Source organism: Misgurnus anguillicaudatus, chromosome 8 (assembly GCF_027580225.2).
Source record: "Misgurnus anguillicaudatus chromosome 8, ASM2758022v2, whole genome shotgun sequence".
NCBI lineage: Eukaryota > Metazoa > Chordata > Actinopteri > Cypriniformes > Cobitidae > Misgurnus > Misgurnus anguillicaudatus.
Window position 1 is genome coordinate 33,123,049 of NC_073344.2, and position 21,866 is coordinate 33,144,914.

At 38.9% G+C, this 21,866-nt stretch overlaps 1 protein-coding gene across 1 annotated transcript in view; it reads left to right on the top strand.

Annotated features, from left to right (window-relative positions):
* The window catches only part of dnah9l (dynein, axonemal, heavy polypeptide 9 like), a 91,458-nt gene that overhangs the window by 41,085 nt on the left and 28,507 nt on the right, over positions 1 to 21,866 (top strand). Inside the window, exons 32-55 of the mRNA XM_073870725.1 lie at positions 410 to 535; positions 623 to 730; positions 813 to 944; positions 1,028 to 1,188; positions 1,275 to 1,431; positions 1,845 to 1,990; positions 2,071 to 2,187; positions 3,852 to 3,990; positions 4,095 to 4,187; positions 5,707 to 5,901; positions 5,992 to 6,069; positions 6,358 to 6,490; positions 7,513 to 7,640; positions 9,380 to 9,528; positions 9,653 to 9,803; positions 11,565 to 11,696; positions 11,790 to 11,963; positions 14,944 to 15,148; positions 15,314 to 15,479; positions 15,617 to 15,719; positions 15,812 to 16,051; positions 17,811 to 17,972; positions 18,063 to 18,256; positions 19,469 to 19,631. Of these exons, the coding sequence (XP_073726826.1) occupies positions 410 to 535; positions 623 to 730; positions 813 to 944; positions 1,028 to 1,188; positions 1,275 to 1,431; positions 1,845 to 1,990; positions 2,071 to 2,187; positions 3,852 to 3,990; positions 4,095 to 4,187; positions 5,707 to 5,901; positions 5,992 to 6,069; positions 6,358 to 6,490; positions 7,513 to 7,640; positions 9,380 to 9,528; positions 9,653 to 9,803; positions 11,565 to 11,696; positions 11,790 to 11,963; positions 14,944 to 15,148; positions 15,314 to 15,479; positions 15,617 to 15,719; positions 15,812 to 16,051; positions 17,811 to 17,972; positions 18,063 to 18,256; positions 19,469 to 19,631 (3,552 nt within the window). The remainder of the gene's footprint in view (positions 1 to 409; positions 536 to 622; positions 731 to 812; positions 945 to 1,027; positions 1,189 to 1,274; positions 1,432 to 1,844; positions 1,991 to 2,070; positions 2,188 to 3,851; positions 3,991 to 4,094; positions 4,188 to 5,706; positions 5,902 to 5,991; positions 6,070 to 6,357; positions 6,491 to 7,512; positions 7,641 to 9,379; positions 9,529 to 9,652; positions 9,804 to 11,564; positions 11,697 to 11,789; positions 11,964 to 14,943; positions 15,149 to 15,313; positions 15,480 to 15,616; positions 15,720 to 15,811; positions 16,052 to 17,810; positions 17,973 to 18,062; positions 18,257 to 19,468; positions 19,632 to 21,866) is intronic.

Sequence of the window (21,866 nt, forward strand, 5' to 3'; positions counted from 1 at the left end):
TTTCCTTCCTTTTCATCCTTGCTTTCCAACCGTCCATCCTTCCTTATATTCATTCCTTCTGTCTTTCCCTTCCTTCCTTCTCTCCAAATGGTTTTTCTCCTACACCGTTCTTTTTTATTCCTTTTATCCTTCATTTTCTATCCTTCCTTCCATTGCTTTCTTCCTTCTTTCTGTTTCTTTTCTCCTTTCTTTCCTACATTCCTTCCGTATTTACCATCCTCTTTTCTTCCTGCCCTTCTTTATTTTCTTTCCTTCTTCCTTACTTCCTTACTTTTCATCCAACTTCCTTTGCTCTCTTCCTTCTTCATTTCCTTCCTTCTTTCCTTTTCCTCCTCTTTCTTTCCTTCTTTTCTTTCCATACTTTCTTCCCTCATTCCTTCCTTCCTTTCTTCCACTCTTCCTGTTACAGGCAGAGTGTTGGCTCAATGCTCTGGAGCAGGCCATGCGTTCTACTGTTCGCCAGGAGATCTCAGAAGCTGTGGCAGCTTATGAAGACAAACCAAGAGATCAGTGGCTCTTTGACTACCCAGCGCAGGTGTGTATTCTGTACATTCTGTGTATATTGTAAAAAAAAAAACTGTTCATCTCATGTGACTTATGCATATCTACGTCTTTGTATCAGGTGGCACTGACTGGCAGTCAGATTTGGTGGGCGACTGATGTGGGAATTGCCTTTGACAGGGTGGAAGAGGGTTTTGAAACTGCACTGAAAGACTACAACCGAAAACAGGTAACTAACATATAAACAGAGCCACAGTTACTCTGTTACATTAATGGTAGAGAAAATGACCATAGTTCGTAATCCTCTGTAGATCAATCAGCTGAACTCTTTGATAAACATGCTACTTGGTGACCTCACCCCTGGAGACAGACAGAAGATCATGACCATCAGCACTATCGACGTCCACGCTCGTGACGTAGTCGCCAAACTTATTTCACAGAAGGTTAGCGAGGTGACAAATCATATCTTCCGAAGTCTAAAAATAAGTAAAAGAAAGTAATTGTGTCATAATGGGGTGTGCCCTAGGTGACCAATGGGCAGGCGTTTGCATGGTTGTCGCAGTTGCGCCACAGATGGGACGAGGCGCAGAAACACTGTTACGTCAACATCTGCGATGCACAATTTCAGTTCTCATATGAGTATCTAGGCAACACCAATAGACTGGTCATAACACCGCTGACTGACCGGTGAGCACATCATCCTTCAGATTACATATCTGTCGGTAAATGGAGATTATTGACTTTCTGTTCCTCTACGCTGTCACTCTCTGCAGATGTTACATCACTTTAACCCAATCTCTGCACCTCACCATGAGTGGCGCCACCTCTGGTCCTGCCGGGACTGGCAAGACCGAAACTACCAAAGATTTGGGCCGCTCTCTCGGCATCATGGTCTACGTCTTCAACTGCTCAGAGCAAATGGACTACAAGGTGCATACAAGGTTACAACAAGCCAATGACAGGACATGAATTTGGCAATTTACGAAAACTAGATTGACCATATTTTTACACGCACTCTACTGTTATTCCAAAATGCTAAGAAAATTAAAAGAATTTGTACATCAGCTTAAAGGCAGGGTGCATGATTTTTGAAAAAACACTTTGGAAAAGGGAGTCGTGCCGAGTACCAAAACACACTTGTATCCAATCAGCAGTAAAGGGGCGTATCTACAAAACGACATCGTTGCCTGGGTTGCGTATATGTGTGGGGCGGGTCTATCAAAAGAAGGTCCAGATTCTATTGATGTAGGGGTTTGTTTGTTTAAGTGATTTTAGATGTCAACATTGGCTTTCAGAGATCATTAATTTTTGTGAATGCTGTTATGTCTCTTTCCCTCTGTCAGTCCATAGGTAATATCTATAAAGGTTTGGCACAAACAGGTGTCTGGGGTTGTTTCGATGAGTTCAACAGGATCTCGGTGGAGGTTCTGTCTGTGGTTGCCGTACAGGTAAAAACCATTCAAGATGCTGTCCGTAACAAGAAACACAGGTAAGACTCTAAAAACTCTCAAAACTAAAAAAATTGATTATGTCACCTAATTTCCTCTACATTTCCTGTGTTCGCTGCAGGTTTCACTTCCTAGGGGAAGAGATCGAGTTGAGGCCAACAGTTGGGATTTTCATCACTTTGAACCCTGGATACGCAGGGAGAACCGAATTACCAGAGAACCTCAAAGCGCTCTTCAGGTTCCAATTTTTTCTCTGTGGTCTTATGTCCTCCTTCTTCCCTCCATTGTGTGGTTATTATTTAACTGAATGAACATGGAGAATAATATTAGATTTTTCTAGGTGCTTAACTCAGCGCTATTGAGGAGTAATCTTGTCAATTAAAGGAATAGTCTACTCATTTTCAATATTAAAATATGTTATTACCTTAACTAAGAATTGTTGATACATCCCTCTCTCATCTGTGTGTGTGCACGTAAGCGCTGGAGCGCGCTGCGACGCTTCGATAGCATTTAGCTTAGCCCCATTCATTCAATGGTACCATTTAGAGATAAAGTTAGAAGTGACCAAACACATCAACGTTTTTCCTATTTAAGACGAGTAAGTTATACGAGCAAGTTTGGTGGTACAAAATAAAACGTAGCGCTTTTCTAAGCGGATTTAAAAGAGGAACTCGGCTCGGCGCAGTAACACCCTCCCTCTCCCATTATGAGAGTGAGAAGGGGAGCGGACTTTTCAGGCGAGTCGAAGTACTCCCAAAAGTGCTATTACGCCATAAAATATAGTTCCTCTTTTAAATCCGCTTAGAAAAGCGCTACGTTTTATTTTGTACCACCAAACTTGCTCGTATAACTACTCGTCTTAAATAGGAAAAACGTTGATGTGTTTGGTCACTTCTAACTTTATCTCTGATTGGTACCATTGAATGAATGGGGCTAAGCTAAATGCTATTGAAGCGTCGCAGCGCGCTCCAGCGCTTACATGCACGCACACAGATGATAGAGGGATATATCAACAATTCTTAGTTAAGGTAATAACACATTTTAATATTGAAAATGAGTAGACTATTCCTTTAAGAGAAATGCTTCCCTGCCAATGACGAGTTTTTACGGCAATCCATATTTCCGCTCTTATCCAGTAGGTGGAGCTCTTACCCAACCCATACACTGATCCAAAAACAGTAAAACTCAGTGTATGTTTTGATCATCGCCCTGAATCTGATCTAAAAAAAGTGCCTTACAAAAATGCAATTATCTCAGCTTTTTGCCCCAATTTTTTTGAAAAAAACCTACCCATATTTGAGAGGTTATAAAGAGAGCAAATGAATGAAACGTTTTTGTTTGTTTGAAAGCAGAGGATCTGTTTTTTCATTTAATATATTGTGTGTTTATATATTAAAAGGTGCAGTGTGTAAATTTTAGCGGCATCTAGTGGTGAGGTTGGGAATTGCAACCAACGGCTTAGTTCACTGCTCACCCCTCGCTTTTGAAACACATAAAGAAGCTACGGTACCGCCACCGGACAAACATGTCATCTTTGGAGACAACTTAGTAAAAAAATGTGTCCGTTAAGGGCTTCTGTAGAAAAATGGCGGCACAAAATGGCAACTTCCATGTAAGGGGACCCTTGGTGTATGTAGATAAAAAGGTCTTGTTCTAAAGTAATAAACACATAACAGTTCATTATAAAAAGGTCTTTATACACCCCAGATAATATAGTTTTGTATATTATTTTGCATTTCTGTCAAGAGATCCTTCTAAAAATGACACACTGCACCTTTAAATAAGATTTTTTTGGAAGGCATTAAACTTTTGTGAAAATCATAAAAATGCTGGTGCTTGCTGGCAACTTAAAAAAAAAAAAACAATGTCGGGGAAAGAGTTAATAATATTGATTTGTGACAGGCCATGTGCGATGGTGATACCTGACTACGAGTTAATCTGTGAGATCATGTTGGTAGCTGAAGGTTTTATTGATGCACGCCTGCTTGCAAGGAAGTTCATCAGCCTTTATACACTTTGCAAAGAGCTGCTCTCCAAACAGGTGAACGAACACATTCATTTATGAATACACACTTTATGAGTTAAATGATTTTCTTATCCTAATGCAGACTGAATTTTTATATTGAGATATCATTATTGTTTTAGGATCATTATGACTGGGGCTTAAGGGCCATAAAGTCAGTCCTGGTTGTTGCTGGGTCACTTAAGAGGGAGGAGAGAAGCCGTCCTGAAGAGCAGGTGCTCATGGGAACTAAATATATGCATTTTTATATCACACTTTCCTACATTAATATTTACGCTTTTATCGAAACAGACTTACAATGCATTCAATCTATATATTTGTTTTATCACTATGTATGATCCTTGGGATCAAAAACATGACCTAACGCAATATTAATTTGTTACCCTGGACCACAAAACCATTCATACGGATAAATGGTTTAAACGTTTTTTTAAGCTTTCCATTGACGTACACTGCAAAAAATGATTTTCAAGGAAAAAAAATCTTAGTATTTTTGTCTTGTCTTCAGAAAAAATATCTAAAAATTATTAAATTAACATGCTTTTTCTTGATGAACAAAAAGACCCAAGAAAATAAGTATAGTTTTTAGAACAAACATGTCAAATTTAAGTGATTTTGTGCATAAAACAAGCAAAAAATCTGCCAATGGGGTAAGCAAAAAATCTTTTTTTGCCAATGGGGTCAAAATCACTTAAATTGGATATTTTTGGTCTAAAAATTAGACTTATTTCCTTGGGTTGTTTTGTTCATCAAGAAAAAGCATCTTATTTTAAGAATTTTTAGATTTTTTTACTGAAAACAAGACAAAAATACTAAAAATGTTTTTTCTTAAAAGTCATTTTTTGCAGTGTATGGTTTGTTAGGATAGAGCAATATTTGGCTGATATACAACTATTTGAAAATCTTGAATGTGAGGGTACAAAAAAATCAAAATTTTGAGAAAATCACCTTTAAAGTTGTCCAAATGAAGTCCTTAGCAAACATATTACTAATGAATGATAAATAATTTATCATATATTTATGGTAGGAAATGTACAAAATATCTTCATGGAACATAATCTTAATATCTTAATGATAAAAATCTATCATTTTGACCGATGCAACGAATTGTTTGCTATTAATACAAATATATCCGTGCGACTTATGATTGGTTTCGTGGTCCAGGATCACATTTATTTAAGGGTGTTTTCACATATAGTTCATTTTAAAAGAACCAAACCCAGTTAACTTAAAGTGAACCAGAAAAGGGACTAGCCGAATGTGACCTCAGTCCTTTTGGTGTTCACAATATAGTGGACTCAAAAGAGGACCCAGTTCTTTTTTTGGCCCTCTTCAGGACTGAAGTGATCTCAGACCCTTTCTTGTTCACATCACAACTTCATAAGAACTCAGACCCCAGCTTTCTGTGCAGCAGTTTATTTTGATACAATGTCAAAACCACACGAAACGAACCTGGACCTCATTGATTTCACATATCAAAAAGAAATCAAACCACAAAAGAACCCAAAAGCGAACTGTAAGTGGTCTGAGTTCGGTTCGCTTTTGGGTCCTTTTAGGGGGGTCTGAGATCACTTGGTTTGTTTACATATACACCCTGAACTGCTCTGAGAGCGTTTGGAGGGCTCAAACGAACTAGGTGTGAAAACACCCTAAAAGTAATTTAATTAAAATGTACAAATTAACACTATATTCATTTCTTATGTGTTGAGTGACAACATGCATTCCTTGTCCTAGGTGCTGATGCGTGCACTGCGAGATTTCAACCTGCCGAAGGTCGTGACGAGCGACGTGCCGATCTTCCTGGGACTGATCAGTGATTTGTTTCCTCTTCTGGACATCCCACGCAAGAGAGACCACGTGCTTGAGCAGAATGTACGGCAGTCGATACTTGAGCTCCACCTGCAGCCTGAAGAGAACTTTATACTGAAGGTTTGTGCTTGAGAGAACGTGTGCGACTTGTATGTGAGAACCGTTCAAATGTGATGCCATTTAATGGTTTTTCTTCTCTCATTACCTAAGGTGACCCAGCTGGAGGAGCTGTTGACGGTGAGACACTCTGTTTTTATAGTGGGCGGAGCCGGGACAGGAAAAAGTCAGGTGAGACCAATGAACAGACAAAAGAGAACAAGTTGCCCTGCGTCCCAATTCACCTAATATGCCCTTAATGTATGTACTGTTTTTGTTATGAAATTTAAGTGCATTAACAGAGACGGGACATACTAAATCTAATTTTGACTACTATTTAGTACTGATAGTATTCAAATTGGGACGCAGGGATGGTGTCTCTGCTTAAACTGGATTATTTGATGTACATCATATTAAAACAGATTATGTTGTCAGCTCAAATCTTTTTGTGTATTTTAAGTAAAATGATGTATATGTCAGATTCTCAAGACGCTACATAAGACCTACTCCAACATGAAACTGAAGCCCATCTGGACAGACATCAACCCCAAAGCTGTCACAACCGATGAGCTGTTCGGCTTTTTGCACCCAGTCACACGAGAGTGGAAGGACGGTCTGTGTGTGTGTTTGCATGTGTGTGTGTTACATTATTGTTTGTTTATGGGAGTGCCATTTAGGTTTTGAGTGTGTGTAAGAGTAAGTTTAATTGTTTTGTGGCTCATCTCTGTTGACAGATCAACTTTATGATTGTGTGTGCGTGCGTGCATGCATGTGTGTGTGTATTTGGCGTGCTTGTTGTAATGACCAACATTGTGGGGACTGGTTGTTCTAAAATATGCCAAAATATCATCACTTGGGATATTTATAATTAATTAGCTTAATTTAAAAGTAATAGGAGTAAAGGGAAGTCCCCCATTTAATGCCATTGGGGTGGCAGGTGTAGTCAAACAATATTAGGGGGCAATCATTCTAGACCTAAAAATTAAAACGGTTTTATGTTTTTGCCATTCATTAACATGACAACAGCATTTTGGGGGCCTGAAAATGCTAACTTTTCAAAGGGCTTTCAAAGTGCAAAAACTATACCATTATTGTCTTGGTAAACTACCAAAACGTGAATTTGTCATCGCACATGTATTACGCATGCTGACATAGTTTGAGGAAGAGCTTTTCTGTTTATTGTACATCCATTTTTTGTCATGTGTCATGTAAATGTACCCTTAGTTAAAGCAACACCAGAGTTTTTTTACCTTAAAATAACGTTTCCAAATAAGTTTCACTCGAAACAGAATGAACGGCACTTTCACATTCGCTTTGCAGACTCTCTCGGCCAAAACCGCACTAAAGAAGTTTCTAACCGTCGGGTCGCGGTCCTGTAGTTCGAGTGAAAACTACAAAAACTTGCTTTACGGCAGACCTACAATCCAATCAGAGCCAGCTTTGCTGCAGTAGGCTAAATTATTTACAATTCCGCTTCCAACCTGTAGGGGGAGCAAAGAGCAAAAACTCTTTAGTGTTGTTTAATAAAAGTTCTCACATAATAAAAACTGTGTGTGTGCATGCGTGCGTGCATGTGTTAATAGAGACCGTGTGTTTGGGTTACCATACAGTAATTTACTGGTTGTTTGTTTTTAGGTCTGTTTTCTTCTACCATGAGAGAACTATCTTCTATACCGCACGATGGACCTAAGTGGATTGTTCTCGATGGAGACATCGACCCGATGTGGATTGAATCTCTGAACACCGTCATGGATGATAATAAGGTTGGTCATCACAACAAGACAATAATATTTATCATTTTAGGCCACAGGCCCCTTGGTAGAGATGACTTAGGAGCCCTGAATGTTGTGTTTTGAGCCAGGCCTATTACATAATTTGTTATTATTGCAAAGTCAAATAAAAAATCATAAACATACAGTATATACTTTATATACGCATTCTTTTTTATACATTTTAATGTGGGAGGTAGGGCTGGGTAAAAATATCGATTCATCAATGCATTGCAATTATTTGTTTCTCAATTCAATATCGATTCATCAAATCCTATGAATCGATTCAGCCCCCTGGCCAGTGGCGGCGCTGTGGGCAACAATCTAGTGAGAGCGTTCAGCATTGTACAAGACGTGCTTTATCAAAACAGAAAGATCAAAGATGGCAAACAGCAGCACTTCTTTCAAGCCTGCACCATCAACGTGATCAAACATTAGTACTACTACACACATTATTTAAAAATATACTCAGGTACTTAATTGCTTGTGTATTTACATATTATTGAATCGATACCGAAGCAGGAGAATCAATATCGAATTGAATCGAATCGAAGCCTCAAGAATCGAAATCGAATCGAATTGTGAAATTCCTAACAATACCCAGCCCTAGTGGGAGGGGTTTTAACATCTTTTATCTTAAAGTCAGTGGGGGCTAGTGCTAAAAAAATGGGGGGGGACCAACAAACTTAAAATCTGTTACTGTAGTAATGGAGGACTGTAAATGAAGGACAGCATGCAAAACGAATGTGGATCACATTCAAACTTGTGTCCCTTGTGAGTACTTGGACCTCAATATAACCCAAATGTAGCAGTCACATGGATCACAGCACCCCCTAATGTGTGGTTCAGTTTATTCATTTTTACATTTCGACTTTTATCCTTCAATATGTTTATAGTTGCCTCTTTAGTGATTTTACAACTGTTTATTATGTCATGTCCAAATAAGCAGATTATTTTTTTGTGCATTCACCCTTGAAGTCAAATGTGTTAAAGGGGCCATGGCATGAAAATCTGACTTTTTCCATTTTTAAGTGCTTTGATTGGGTCCCCAGTGCTTCTATCAACCTATAAAATGTTAAAAAAAAAACAACCCAGTAACTTAGTTTTGGTAAACCATTCTCTACAAGCACATGAAAAAATAGGTAGTTGAAATTTGGCTTTCCTAATGATGTCATAAGGAGCTCTTATTATAATAATAACACCCCTTAATCTGCACTATCCAACCACAGCACTGCCATTTAGTGCAGAGAAAAGCACAATTGAGTTTTAATTGCAACAAACCACCATTATTGGGATCAGTGTTTGAATTTCATCAGCTCATTTGCATTTTAAAGGACACACCTAAAACGGCAAATTTTTGCGCACACCTACAAAGTGGCAATTTTAACATGCTATAATAAATTATTTATATGGTATTTTGAGCTAATACTTCACATATGTACTCTGGGGACACCAAAGATTTATTTGACATCTTAAAAAAGTCATGTGCCATGGCCCCTTTAAATAAGTGACATTTATGAAAATAAGGAATTTCAGTCACTAACTAAGAACCTTTTCATTGCCATTAAAGTGAAATTACTGAACCCAAACATAAGGGCCTGAAATACATACTCTTTTACAAGAAAACATGTCACACGCACTCAGAGGATTTTGCATCTGAGCTCCTCATAAGACGTGTTTGTTTATATTCATATGCTTTTGTTTGTCATGTTGGTAATGTGTTTGCATTTTAGGTACTTACACTGGCCAGTAATGAACGGATATCATTAACTCCTTCCATGCGCTTGCTGTTTGAGATCAGCCATCTGAAGGCTGCCACCCCGGCAACCGTATCTAGGGCTGGAATCCTTTACGTGAACCCCCAGGATCTGGGCTGGAGTTCGTAAGCGACAGCTTTCATTTATAACACAAACCCAATTCCTACTTAATTTGGTTTCATACCACATTCTGCAATGTGAATCAAAATTTTTGAATTTAGATGCTCATCCTATTATTGTAATTGACAGGTATGTAACAAGCTGGATTGACACCCGTAATGCCCAATCGGAGCGAGCCAATCTTACTATCTTGTTTGATAAGTATGTGCCCTACTGTCTGGAACAAATCAGATGCAACTTGAAGACAATTACGCCCATACCTGAGTCGAGTATGGTACAGGTCAGAAACACTAACAAGACACGTATGGGTGATTATTTTATTGCAGGTATATTTAGTGTCCAAAGTATTTTTAATTATTGTAATAATTTGGTACTCATTGTCATTGACCACAAGATGTTACAGGCCATAACAATATAGTCTTATATAGCTAAAAATCCCGATTTCCTGTTCGAATGACCAAGGTAGAGTAACAGTGTTGACCAAATTATTAAAGGGCACCTATTATGCAAAATCCACTTTTACAAGGTGTTTGGACATAATGGGTCCTATTTTAATCATCTAAGCGCATTGTCTTAAGCACATAGCGCACAGTCTAAATGGGCGTGTCCGATTCCACTTTTGCTAATTTAACGACACGAAAAATGGTTTGTGCGCCAAGCTCCCGGCCTAAAAGGGTTGTTGTTCCTATTCTCGTAATGAGTAATGGGGGTGTTTTGGGCGTAACGTGCAATTAGCTTAGCTTTCATCCCCTTTAAAAGCCTGTTGCGCCCGCGTCAGGTCAATTCTCTATTTAGATGGTGGAATTTGTAAACTGAAGCGGACGAAGAAGACCACCAGTTTAAGATTGATTTAAATATTTGCGTTGTTTTTATTTGTATTGAAATTGTTATTTTTTAATAAAACATTTAAAATTAGTTTTCTTTCAGTCATGGAAATAAAATTAGCAGGCTTTTAATTGCTGTAAATGAATGGATAGCCTACATGATCTGTGTTATCTCAAAAGATAATTTACAAATCTGCAAGAAAAGGTTTGTACTGTAAAAATACTTTATTTGTAACAAACAGGAGAAAAAGAATTTACAAACGTGTAGAGGCGTTTCAGCACTCGGACAGTGCTGTGAGTGTTTTGAAAAGCATTATATTAAAAAAGGTACTCATCTCATCATATCCACAGGTACAAAGTCATCATATACAATAAATCCGCGGGGTAGCATTTAAAAAAACATTTAAAAATAGATGCAATATTTGCATTGGTTTAAAGCAAAACATTTAATTACTTACCAGGCTACAGGTGAAGCAGCTTTGCTAATGTTTCATATTCGGTCCTCGTTTATGTCATTTAAGTGACTCAATAATAATCTTTTACATTTTAATCCTTTAAATTTTTCATATTTAAAAGCATTTGTGTGCTGTTGCGCATCCATGTATGTGATAAGCAAACGTGCGTTGTCGTCCCATTTATAGGCACATAACGTGCTCATTAAATAACAAAAACAATATTGCGCCATTGACTTTAGACTTTAGGTTTTAGTTGGTCAATGGCGTAGTCTTTTTTAGTTGCCTCAAAAAAAGCAATGCGCCTGAACACACATCGTTTACAGACCAGAATGCCTATGGGTGCAAAATTGGGCGCAAATGCATTTGTTATTAAAACAACGTGGCGCTAAACGTAAAAATGATTATTGCGCCAGGGTTAAGCTAGCAAAAGACACTTGCGTCGTGCATTGCGCAGCATTGCGCCAGGTGTATGATAGGGCCCAATGTGTGTTGGCAGTGTGTGAACACGTGTGAACCTACGATGAAAAAAAATCCACCTGCTTTTTGTTTTCTAATCCTCATTAAACCAAAGCAGTCTCATTGGACATGCCGTTTTGATTCTCTTATCAATGTGAGGTCACATTGATAAAGCCCCACCCACTTCACAGACACATTCTGGGCACACCTGAGACTTATATTGTAAAAAGGCAATAATAGATGCCCTTTAATATTAAATATAACCACTTAAAAAAGAAGAAAAATTCTCTTGTTTTTGTGTATCAGACCCTGTGTTGCCTGCTGGACTGTTTGTTGACCCATGAAAATACCCCTCCTGACTCTCCCCGTGAGCTATACGAAATCTACTTTGTGTTTGCATGCGTCTGGGCCTTTGGAGGGGCTCTGTTCCAGGACCATGTTAGTCTACATTACCTAACTTTGTTTTCTGTTAACCATACTGCCAATGTGACATTCACTTGGTGATACACACACTTTTCCTCTTTTTTCCAGCTCATAGACTACCGGTCAGAGTTTAGTCGTTGGTGGTGTAAGGAAATGAGAGCTGTGAAGTTTCCATCGCAGGGCTCAGTGTTTGATTACTACATCGACCCCAAGACTAAACGCTTCACCCCTTGGAATGAGCGCACGCCACCCTTTGAGCTGGAGCCTGACATCCCGATACAGGTCAGTGTTGAACTAAACATATTATACACCTTCATGCCATCTCATCTCATCATTAAAGTAATCATTCATCATTAAGTTATTATTTATAAAAAATGGGTTAAAGGACAAGTTCGGTATTTTACACTTAAAACACTGTTTTCAGATTGTTTATGTAAGGGATAATGTAGAGGCAGCCGGTAGTTATTGGGAAATAAGCCCCGACAGTGTGATCAGGACCCGACGCGAAGCGGAGGGTCTTGTATCACACTGAAGGGGCTTATTTCCCAATAACTACCGGCTGCCTCTACATTATCCCGCTTATTACACGGCTACTTGCCACATAAGAAAAAAAACTGGACATGAATATGAATTTTAAACATTTTATTGGCATATTTGTTTTAAATTAACATTTTTATCCTTCCGCGAAACTTTGCACAGATACATAAAATGATCGTAATACCTTATTAAGATCCGCTGCTTCATACTTGTCTGTCTCCATTTCTTCTCTTTTAGCCAGTCTTTGAGAAGTTTTAATCCCCATTCTGTATTTTTGTGTGTGTTGGCTTCGTAGCTGTCATGCTCTATTTTGTCAGGTTCAGTCTCAAGCTGTCTGTGTCTTGTCGTGGTTGTCCAGTGTTTGTCACAAGATGGCGCCAAACAGACAGTAATCTTTATTGATCTTTATTGGCGCGGAGCGATTTCACTCGTGCAAGTAGTCCGGCTATGCGTTATTAATTTGGAGCGGTTATTATTCGAAAAGAACGAACCTGCAAATGTCTCAACTGACCAATCAGAATCAAGCATTCCAGAGAGCCGTGTAATAAGATGAGGTGGAACGGTTTTGACTGAAATTTCGACATATGATGCTGGCCCGAGAATTTTCGGGTGTTTGTTCTATCACCTCCCACCTCTACAATGGGTGTATGGGTGCACTGGAACAATCCTTTCTAAAATGCATTAAACTTTCGTTTACAAAGACGTGAAACGCACCGAGTGGTCAGGGGTGTTCACTGATATGCTCACACAAAAATCGCTGCAAAAGATGCTTTCCAACAGGTTTTATCGTAGTTTTTGTCCAACTCCATTGACTTGTATTAGATGTGCTGTGAGGTACGGTATTACTCCGCGCCGGGACCTTTGTTTGTATTCTTGCTATTGGCAAAGGTGGATTAGCGCCACCAACTGGGCTGGAGTGTCTAAGAAGAAGAATATACGGGTGTGAGGTGTTTGGAAAAACAGGTCCACAAGTTTACAACGAATGCTAAAACACCTGTTGAAAGCATCCTTTGCAGCGATTTTTCTGTGAGCACACCAATGAACACCCCCGACCACTCGCTGAGTTTCACGTCTTTGTAAACGAAAGTTTAATGCATTTTAGGAAGGATTGTCCCAGTGCACCTATTCGCCCATTGTAGAGGCGGGAGGGGATACAACAAACACCCGAAAATTCCCGGGACACCATCACATGTCCAAATTTCAGTCAAAACCGTTCCACCCCATCACAAACAATCCGAAAACAGGGCTTTAAGTGTAAAATACAGAACTTGTCCTTTAAAGTGACACCATGTAATTTTTCAACCTTCATAATAAATTTTCAAGACCCTTGTGATAGTACATCGACTTTAAATAGGTTGAATGACATGTCTACCATAGCCTGACGGGGTCTGTATCACTTTAACTCGTATTTTAAAACTTAGGGTTTCTGGTAGTACCAGAGCACAAAAAAAAACTACAAAATTCGACTGCTTTACGGCATACGTCACTTCCTCCACACAATTTGTTTTTAACGTGAATTTTGCTGGAGGCTACTTAAGGAGTGTAGAGAGCAACTTCTATTATGTGACTCTGTGGCACAGTCTTTAGTGTCACGGACCTATGACACGGGCGACCCGGGTTCGATTCCCCTTTAAGGCAATTTTTTATATAGACTCACAATCTTGATTCATACATAAATGCGATGTTCTTTATAAATTACGGCGATTATATTGCATATAGTTCCCTGTATTCAGATGCTGTGTTCACGTATTTACCTTTCTTTTACTGTGTCTATGATATTTGCATTACAATCCAGGATGCTATAGCACTCAAACTTGCTCACAGTGTAAAACCAAACCCTATTCATTCACCAATCAGATCCGAGCGTTTCTCTCTTCTCTCTTCCTCATTTGCTGCGTTCCGCTGTCACTCGCGTGACGTATTACAAAGCGGCAGACCTAAACACGGTTTACTTGGATTTGGAGCGATTTTTACACAAAAAAGAGGAATAACGAGCGCCATTGCTGAAAATCCTGGTGGCGAGGGAGAGAGAGACGATGCAACAATATTTGTTTGGAAAAAGGGAAGGAAATACGTCTGGTCGTTTCTGAATTGGAAGGCTGCAGCCTCCGGAGGTCAAATATGCAGGCTGCATACGTCATCAAGCCTGGTTTATTAAGGTAAACTGAGCATTACATTCGCAAGTCATAAGCATACTGCAACAATTTACGATTAACTAAGTATAATAGTCAACTTTGTAATTGTTAATATTGTGAAATAAGACAGTCTTGATGACGTATGCAGCTTAGAAATACAACATCCGGAGGCTGCAACCTTCAGATTGAGAAATGGCTTCTGCCACGACGAGTTCCTCATCAGAAAGTTGTAACATGACTGCGTTTCTCCCTGTTGTCTCAAAATGTTGATCGTTTAGCATTTTAAATGTTTAGTTTTTAGTTTAGTTTTAAGGTTGGCCAGTTCCTTTTCTTTGCGACAGTGCCGCAGCGCTTGTGGGCTCTAGGGGCGCTAGAAGTGAAAAATACGTGTCTAGCACCCCCTAGTGGACAAAAAGTTTAATGGTGTCCCTTTAATATACAGGTTAACTCTATGACGAAAAATCATAAAAATGACTTTGAATATTTATTAATTATAAAGTAATAAGTCAAACCTGTAGCAGAAATCAAAGCCTTTTTGTTTTTTTGATAAAAGACCCTGGCTCAGTAATATGTTATTTGTATATGTGCAGACAATGTTGGTGCATTCTGCGGAGACGATCTCTCTGACATACTTTATCGAGTTGCTCCTGCAGAAGGGGAAGCCAGTGATGCTGGTGGGAAATGCTGGTGTGGGCAAAAACATCTTGGTCTGGTACACTATCTCCAAACTCAAAGAGGATTTCATGGTGGCCAAAGTGCCATTCAATTATTACACGACCTCGGCCATGTTACAACGTAAGTGAAAGGATAGACTTGCACAAAATATCTATACACATAAATACCATAGTTTTAATGACCATTCATATTTATTTTTCATTTATTAAGATTAAGACATAATCATACAGACAAAGACATGCCCAAATGGACACACTCTCTTTTTTGGGGTATTTTGTCCTCTAGGTGTGCTGGAGAAACCATTGGAGAAAAGAGCGGGGCGCAACTTCGCTCCTCCTGGCACTAAAAAGCTCATCTACTTTGTGGATGACTTGAACATGCCCGAGGTGGATGCCTATGGCACTGTCCAACCTCACACCCTTATTAGACAACACCTGGACTACTCTCACTGGTATGAGAAATGTGTGACAAAAACTAAAGATGAAACTTTGACATGCTTTCGCTTAACTTTGCTTCGGTATGTGTGTGTGTGTGTGTGTGTGTGTGTGTGTGTGTGTGTGTGTGTGTGTGTGTGTGTGTATTTGGTAGGTATGACCGTCAGAGGTTGGCTCTCAAAGAGATTCATAACTGTCAGTACATTACCTGCATGAACCCAACTGCAGGAAGCTTCTCCGTCAACCCTAGACTACAGGTAACCATGGCAATAATGAAACATCCATATTAAAAATGAAGTACAGTACATGCAAATCTTACATGCCCTCATTCGTTTTTCTCTTTCTCCAGAGGCATTTCTCTGTGTTTGCTGTGCATTTCCCTGGTGCGGAGGCTTTAAACACTATTTACAGCAGCATCCTGAGCGGTCACTTCCAGCAGGGCGGTTATAGTTACGGCGTGAGTCGCATGGTTAGCACACTGGTCCAGGCTGCCATCTGCCTTCATCAGAAAATGAGCCAGAACTTTCTGCCCACTGCAATTCGCTTTCACTATATTTTCAACCTCAGAGACATCTCTAACATCTTCCAGGTGTGAATGTGTTTAAATGCACTAAAACATACTGTGTAGTGCTGTGACGGATCGCAGTTGATCCGTACGGATCACGACCCGCGGTTTGTCTCGCATGCGATTTGCGGATTAATATGCAAATATAAATAGGGAAAGCTTATCATTTGCACGTCTTTCTAAGGCTTGCAAATGTTAACATTCAGGTGATTTAAAACAATTTAACTAAATAAAGGCGCTAAAGTGAGCAGATTTCTGTACGCACATGCGGTTAAATGTGTCCGGTCCAGCTCCAGTCAGAACTCCTCATGTGTAAACTATAGAGAGTTGCGCTACTGTGTCTCATACTGTAGTCCATTAACATAACTTAATAGAGCAATGAAAAACAACGTAACATTTTTATATGAAGCGACTGTTTATCTGCATCTTCTTCTTCCTGATGCGCCACTTCGAATTCGCCCTCCGCCTGTGTGTGTGCACGCGTTTAAGTGCCCTCAGTAGTGCATATACAGAGATACGTGTTTCAAAAAGTAAGCCAACATAAACTCTTTCTGTTCTTGACAGGGAACATACACACAAAATGAGCTCACAGTATTCTTTTTCTAATAAAAAATTTTTTTATGTCTTAAAGGAATAGTCTACTCATTTTCAATATTAAAATATGTTATTACCTTAACTAAGAATTGTTGATACATCCCTCTATCATCTGTGTGCGTGCACGTAAGCGCTGGAGCGCGCTGAGACACTTCGGTAGCATTTAGCTTAGCCCCATTCATTCAATTGTACCATTTAGAGATAAAGTTAGAAGTGACCAAACACATCAACGTTTTTCCTATTTAAGACGAGTAGTTATACGAGCAAGTTTGGTGGTACAAAATAAAACGTAGCGCTTTTCTAAGTGGATTTAAAAGAGGAACTATATTTTATATACAGTAGTTCCATCTCCATCTCATAATGGGAGAGGGAGGGTGTTACTGCGCCGAGTCGAAGTACTCCCAAAAGTGCTATTATGCCATAAAATACAGTTCCTCTTTTAAATCCGCTTAGAAAAGCGCTACGTTTTATTTTGTACCACCAAACTTGCTCGTATAACTACTCGTCTTTAATAGGAAAAACGTTGATGTGTTTGGTCACTTCTAACTTTATCTCTGATTGGTACCATTGAAGGAATGGGGCTAAGCTAAATCCTATCGAAGTGTCGCAGCGCGCTCCAGCGCTTACGTGCACGCACACAGATTATAGAGGAATGTATCAACAATTCTTAGTTAAGGTAATAACATAGTTTAATATTGAAAATGAGTAGACTATTCCTTTAAGTGAATTATAGAGTCAGAAATCAGTCTGTGCTTATTTGTTCTTAAAGAGACAGTAACCTCAATAAATCTGCTTAAGTCTGTGTCATTAATGTTAATCAAACAACCCGAGACAAAGAGAAAATCACTTCTGTGGCTCTAAAAAAAATTTATTTGTACAATAAAGACAATGTTATTATTCATTAAATTCGATTTCTGTACCTAATGCTAATTTTAGACCTTTCTTAATGTGCAACTTTGTTCTTTTTTATAAATTTGTAGTTTGTAAAAAGTTTGTCATTTGTTTATTTGTTATTAGATTTTTCCACCCTTTTTTTGCTGATCTGAAAAATTATTCGATTCGTGCCTCAAAAACCGTAATGTGATCTGAACCGTGAGCCCAAAGCCCTTTTATCCAAATGTACTGTAACTAGGTTGAGCTTGGCACCAACAACACCAAAATCAAGATTATTCTGTATGTGTCTATTTAGGGAATTCTCTTTGCCCCGCCTGAGAATATGCGGTACCCTATAGATCTGGTGTACCTGTGGCTACACGAGTCCTCTCGCGTCTATTCAGACAAACTCATGGAGGAGAAAGATGTCGAGCTGTTTAACAAGATCCTGCTGGACACGGGCAAGAGATACTTTGAGGTAGAACTTCCCGAAACCCTGGTGGGGTCACCTGACCTGTTACTACTGGATGACCAACTCTCACTAAAATCTTATTCTCTCCCTCCAAAGGGAATAGATGAGTCTATCTTCATCAACCAGCCGTTGATCTACTCTCATTTCGCTTACGGTGTGGGCGAGCCACGTTACGCCCAGGTGACCGACATCGAGAAGCTTCAGAAGACCCTGATGGATGCGCTGGAGCATTACAATGAGCTGCACTCCGACATGAACCTGGTGCTGTTTGAGGAAGCCATGCAACACATGTGAGTCTCAGTCCAGACAGTAAAGTAGTAATGTTTTCTAGTAACACAATGCATAACATGAATTTACAGGAAAAATATTATATTAAAAATTAAAATAACCTGTTGGGCATGCAAAAATACATGTAAGGTGACATTATTTAGACAGACTTTTTTGCAGTAAATTTAGAATTTGTGTCCATTACAGCTTTTTTAAATGACTATAAAACTTTTTTTATTACCAGTAACTGTTAAGGCACATTAAAGGGATAGTTTGGCCAAAAATGATATTAAACCTATGATTTACTTGCCCCCAAGCCGTCCGAGATGCATATGTCATTCCTTCTGAGGGTAATCCACGCTGTTTTGTTGTAGAAATATCCATATTTAAACTTTATAAACGATAATAACTAGCTTCTGGTTACAGCGCCATCTTAAGGGGATCGCACACCGGCTGCGCAGCTCAGCGCCGCGTCGAGTCGCGGCTAGGACAACTCAGAGGTATTGTAAACCGGAAGTGCACATTAAATAGCGCGAGCTTCGTCAGATAGCATCTACTTCAAAATGCAAAATATATGTTAGCAGCCAATGTTAATCGTTAATGATTTGGGACAAATATGATGTTATTTAATGTTAAACTATGTGAGTGGCGCTGTGTGGCGTGACAGGGATTTGAGCAACTTCCTGAGTCACAGCTGGGCGGCGCAGACAGGCGCAACCTGGCGGCGCTGGTGTGCATATACTCATAGAAAACAATGTGTTCGATATTTTTAGAACGGCGCGACGCTGAGCTAAGCGGCCGGTGTGCGATCCGCTTTAGACAGAGCAGCAGCACGAAACCCTCCATAAACTGCGTACGCTGTCATCTTGAATGCGGACGCGACTAAGATGGCAGCGTTACCGGAGGCTAGTTATTTTTGTTTATAAAGTTTAAGATCTAGATATATTTCTACAATAAAACCGCACAGATTATCCTCAGAAGGCCTTTGTTTATCATCATGGAGCCGTTTGGATTTATTTTGTGAAGGATGGATGCACATTTTTTGGACTTGAAGGAGTGGACCCTGTAACTTCACATTTGATTAACTGAAACATCTAAGACATTTTTTAAAATAGCTAAAAATGTGTTTGTCTGAAAAATAATGGAGATATGCATCTCGGACGGCTTGGGGGTGAGTAAATCATGGGTTTAATATCATTTTGGCTGAACTATCCCTTTAATGTTTTTGTGTGTAGCTGCAGGATCAGTCGCATTCTCGAGTGTCCTGTGGGAAATGCATTGCTGATCGGAGTGGGCGGAAGTGGGAAACAAAGTCTCTGTCGACTGGCTGCTTTTCTAAGCGGCCTTGAAGTGTTTCAGATCACACTGCGCAAGGGCTATGGCATTAGCGACCTGAGGGTTTGTCTTTTTGTTTTCCATCTCTTATGCACGCATCACCTGTGCATGTGCTGTTTAAAGAGCTCATTTTATGAACTATTGAAACTCCAAGTAAACTTTGTTATCTGTGTCGGAGCCGATGGTGTAGTGGGCAGCGCTCCGACATGTGGTGCTTTCGCACTTTTGGCAACCCGAGTTCGATTCCCAGCTCGTGGTCATTTGCCGATCCCATACCCCGCTCTCCTCCCTGTTCTTTCCTGTCCTCTCCTTACACACTGTCAAAATAAAGGCAAAATGGCCAAAAAATAAATAAACTTTGTTATCCGTGTGCAAGCCTTTCAAAATATGCATAAGCATGGATGTACAAGTGTTGCCACCTTGAGGACATTTTTATTTGCAGAGCATCCCTTGCACATTCATCCATTGTCCGTGAGTACAAAACATCTGGGTGCACACACAGACCTGAGCGTGCTTTGCTTATGGTGACAATTATGTCACATACCTGTTAATTACCTATTAATTTTTTTATTTTATTGTGAGTACTATTTGAATATCTGCAGACGGTCATTTTGTCAAAACTATGTATACGTATGTACTTAAAGGGGCCATGTCAGAGGATTTTTTTTTAAGATGTAAAAAAATCTTTGGTGTCCCCAGAGTACACATGTGAAGTTTTAGCTCCATATAGATAATTTATTATAATATGTTAAAATTGCCACTTTGTAGGTGGGAGCAAGAATGTGCTTTTTTGGGTGTGTCCTTTAAAATGCAAATGAGCTGATGAAATGCAAACACTGATCACAATGATGGTGCTTTGTTGAAATAGAAACTCAATTGTGCTGTTAATTATTTTCTTTCTCTCTCTTTCTCTCTGCACTAAATGGCTGTGCCATGGTTGGATAGTGCAGATTAAGGGGTGGTATTATTATAATAAGATCTCCTTATGACATCAGGAGGGCCAAATTTGAACTAATTTTTCACGTTTACCAAAACTAATTTACTGGGTTGATCTTTATCTAATTTTCTAGGTTGATAGAAGCACAGGAAACCCAATTATAGCACTTAAACATGGAAAAAGTCAGATTTTCATGCCATGGCCCCTTTAAGTAAATAAGTATACACATGTATGGGTCATTCTACAGAAAAGGTGGAATTCGGGTGATGGAAATCTGCTTAAATGAACTTACTTCAAAACACCCAAAACTTCTATAATAGCATTAATTAACTTGTTAAATCTATGAATCCGCAAAACTGGGAGCTTAATCTATGTTTAACTTTTTAATACATTTTAATAAAGAATCCATGACGTTGTATCTTCAATACCTGACAAAATGAGAATACAATAATAGATAATGAATATGATAAAACTTGTAAACTCAAAACATTTTTCCATCTTGTTTTGTTGTCATGCTTTTATGTTGGTCAGTTAAAGGAATAGTGCTTAGGAAGTACTCATAAGAGAAGTAACACCAATGATGGTAACACCAGTGACAGTAACACTAATGACAATTTACAGAAAAAACTAACATTTTAACAAAATGGCTGCCATTAGCCATGTGCTATTTCATCAGAGATGTAACAATCACATACTTATTCAGTATAATGTATTTTTATGTAAAGATCTTGACACTCCCAGCTATAAAAAAGAGTAACACTAATGACATCCAAAAAATCTTATCTCAAAATTCTTAGATATATCATGATATTTTAGACAAATAAGGTAAGACATCTCAAAAACCTTTTGCCTTCCTCCACTGCACTTCTTTTACTGACCTCTTGCCCCAAGAAAAACTTCAAAGAGCTGATGCATTGTTTCAAAATAAAAGTGCTTTGGATAGGGTAACACCAATGACATAAATTTGGGGGACAAATATTTATTTGATATTATTCATATTAATAGTGTATTTTTACCATTTCAGTGTTGAAGTAAATTCATACAGGGTTAAAGGTAAATGTAAATTTGATTTGTTTTATAAAAAAACATGGTTTTAAATAATAAGTACACAGTTCAACTTCCATGATCAAAGGGACAGGGCAATTTTCAGGACCAGACATTAAAAAAAAAGTTTAAAAAAGGAAAAAAAAGAAAATTACATAAATAAACTATCTCATCATGTTAAGGACAGTCTATATTTATTAAATATATATCATTATGGGATTATTGGGTCAAATTAAATGATTAAGGGGTCTGCAAAAGCAAGGGACAAGCATTTCCACCTTTTTTGTAGAATGACCCGTATATGCATTCAATTGATT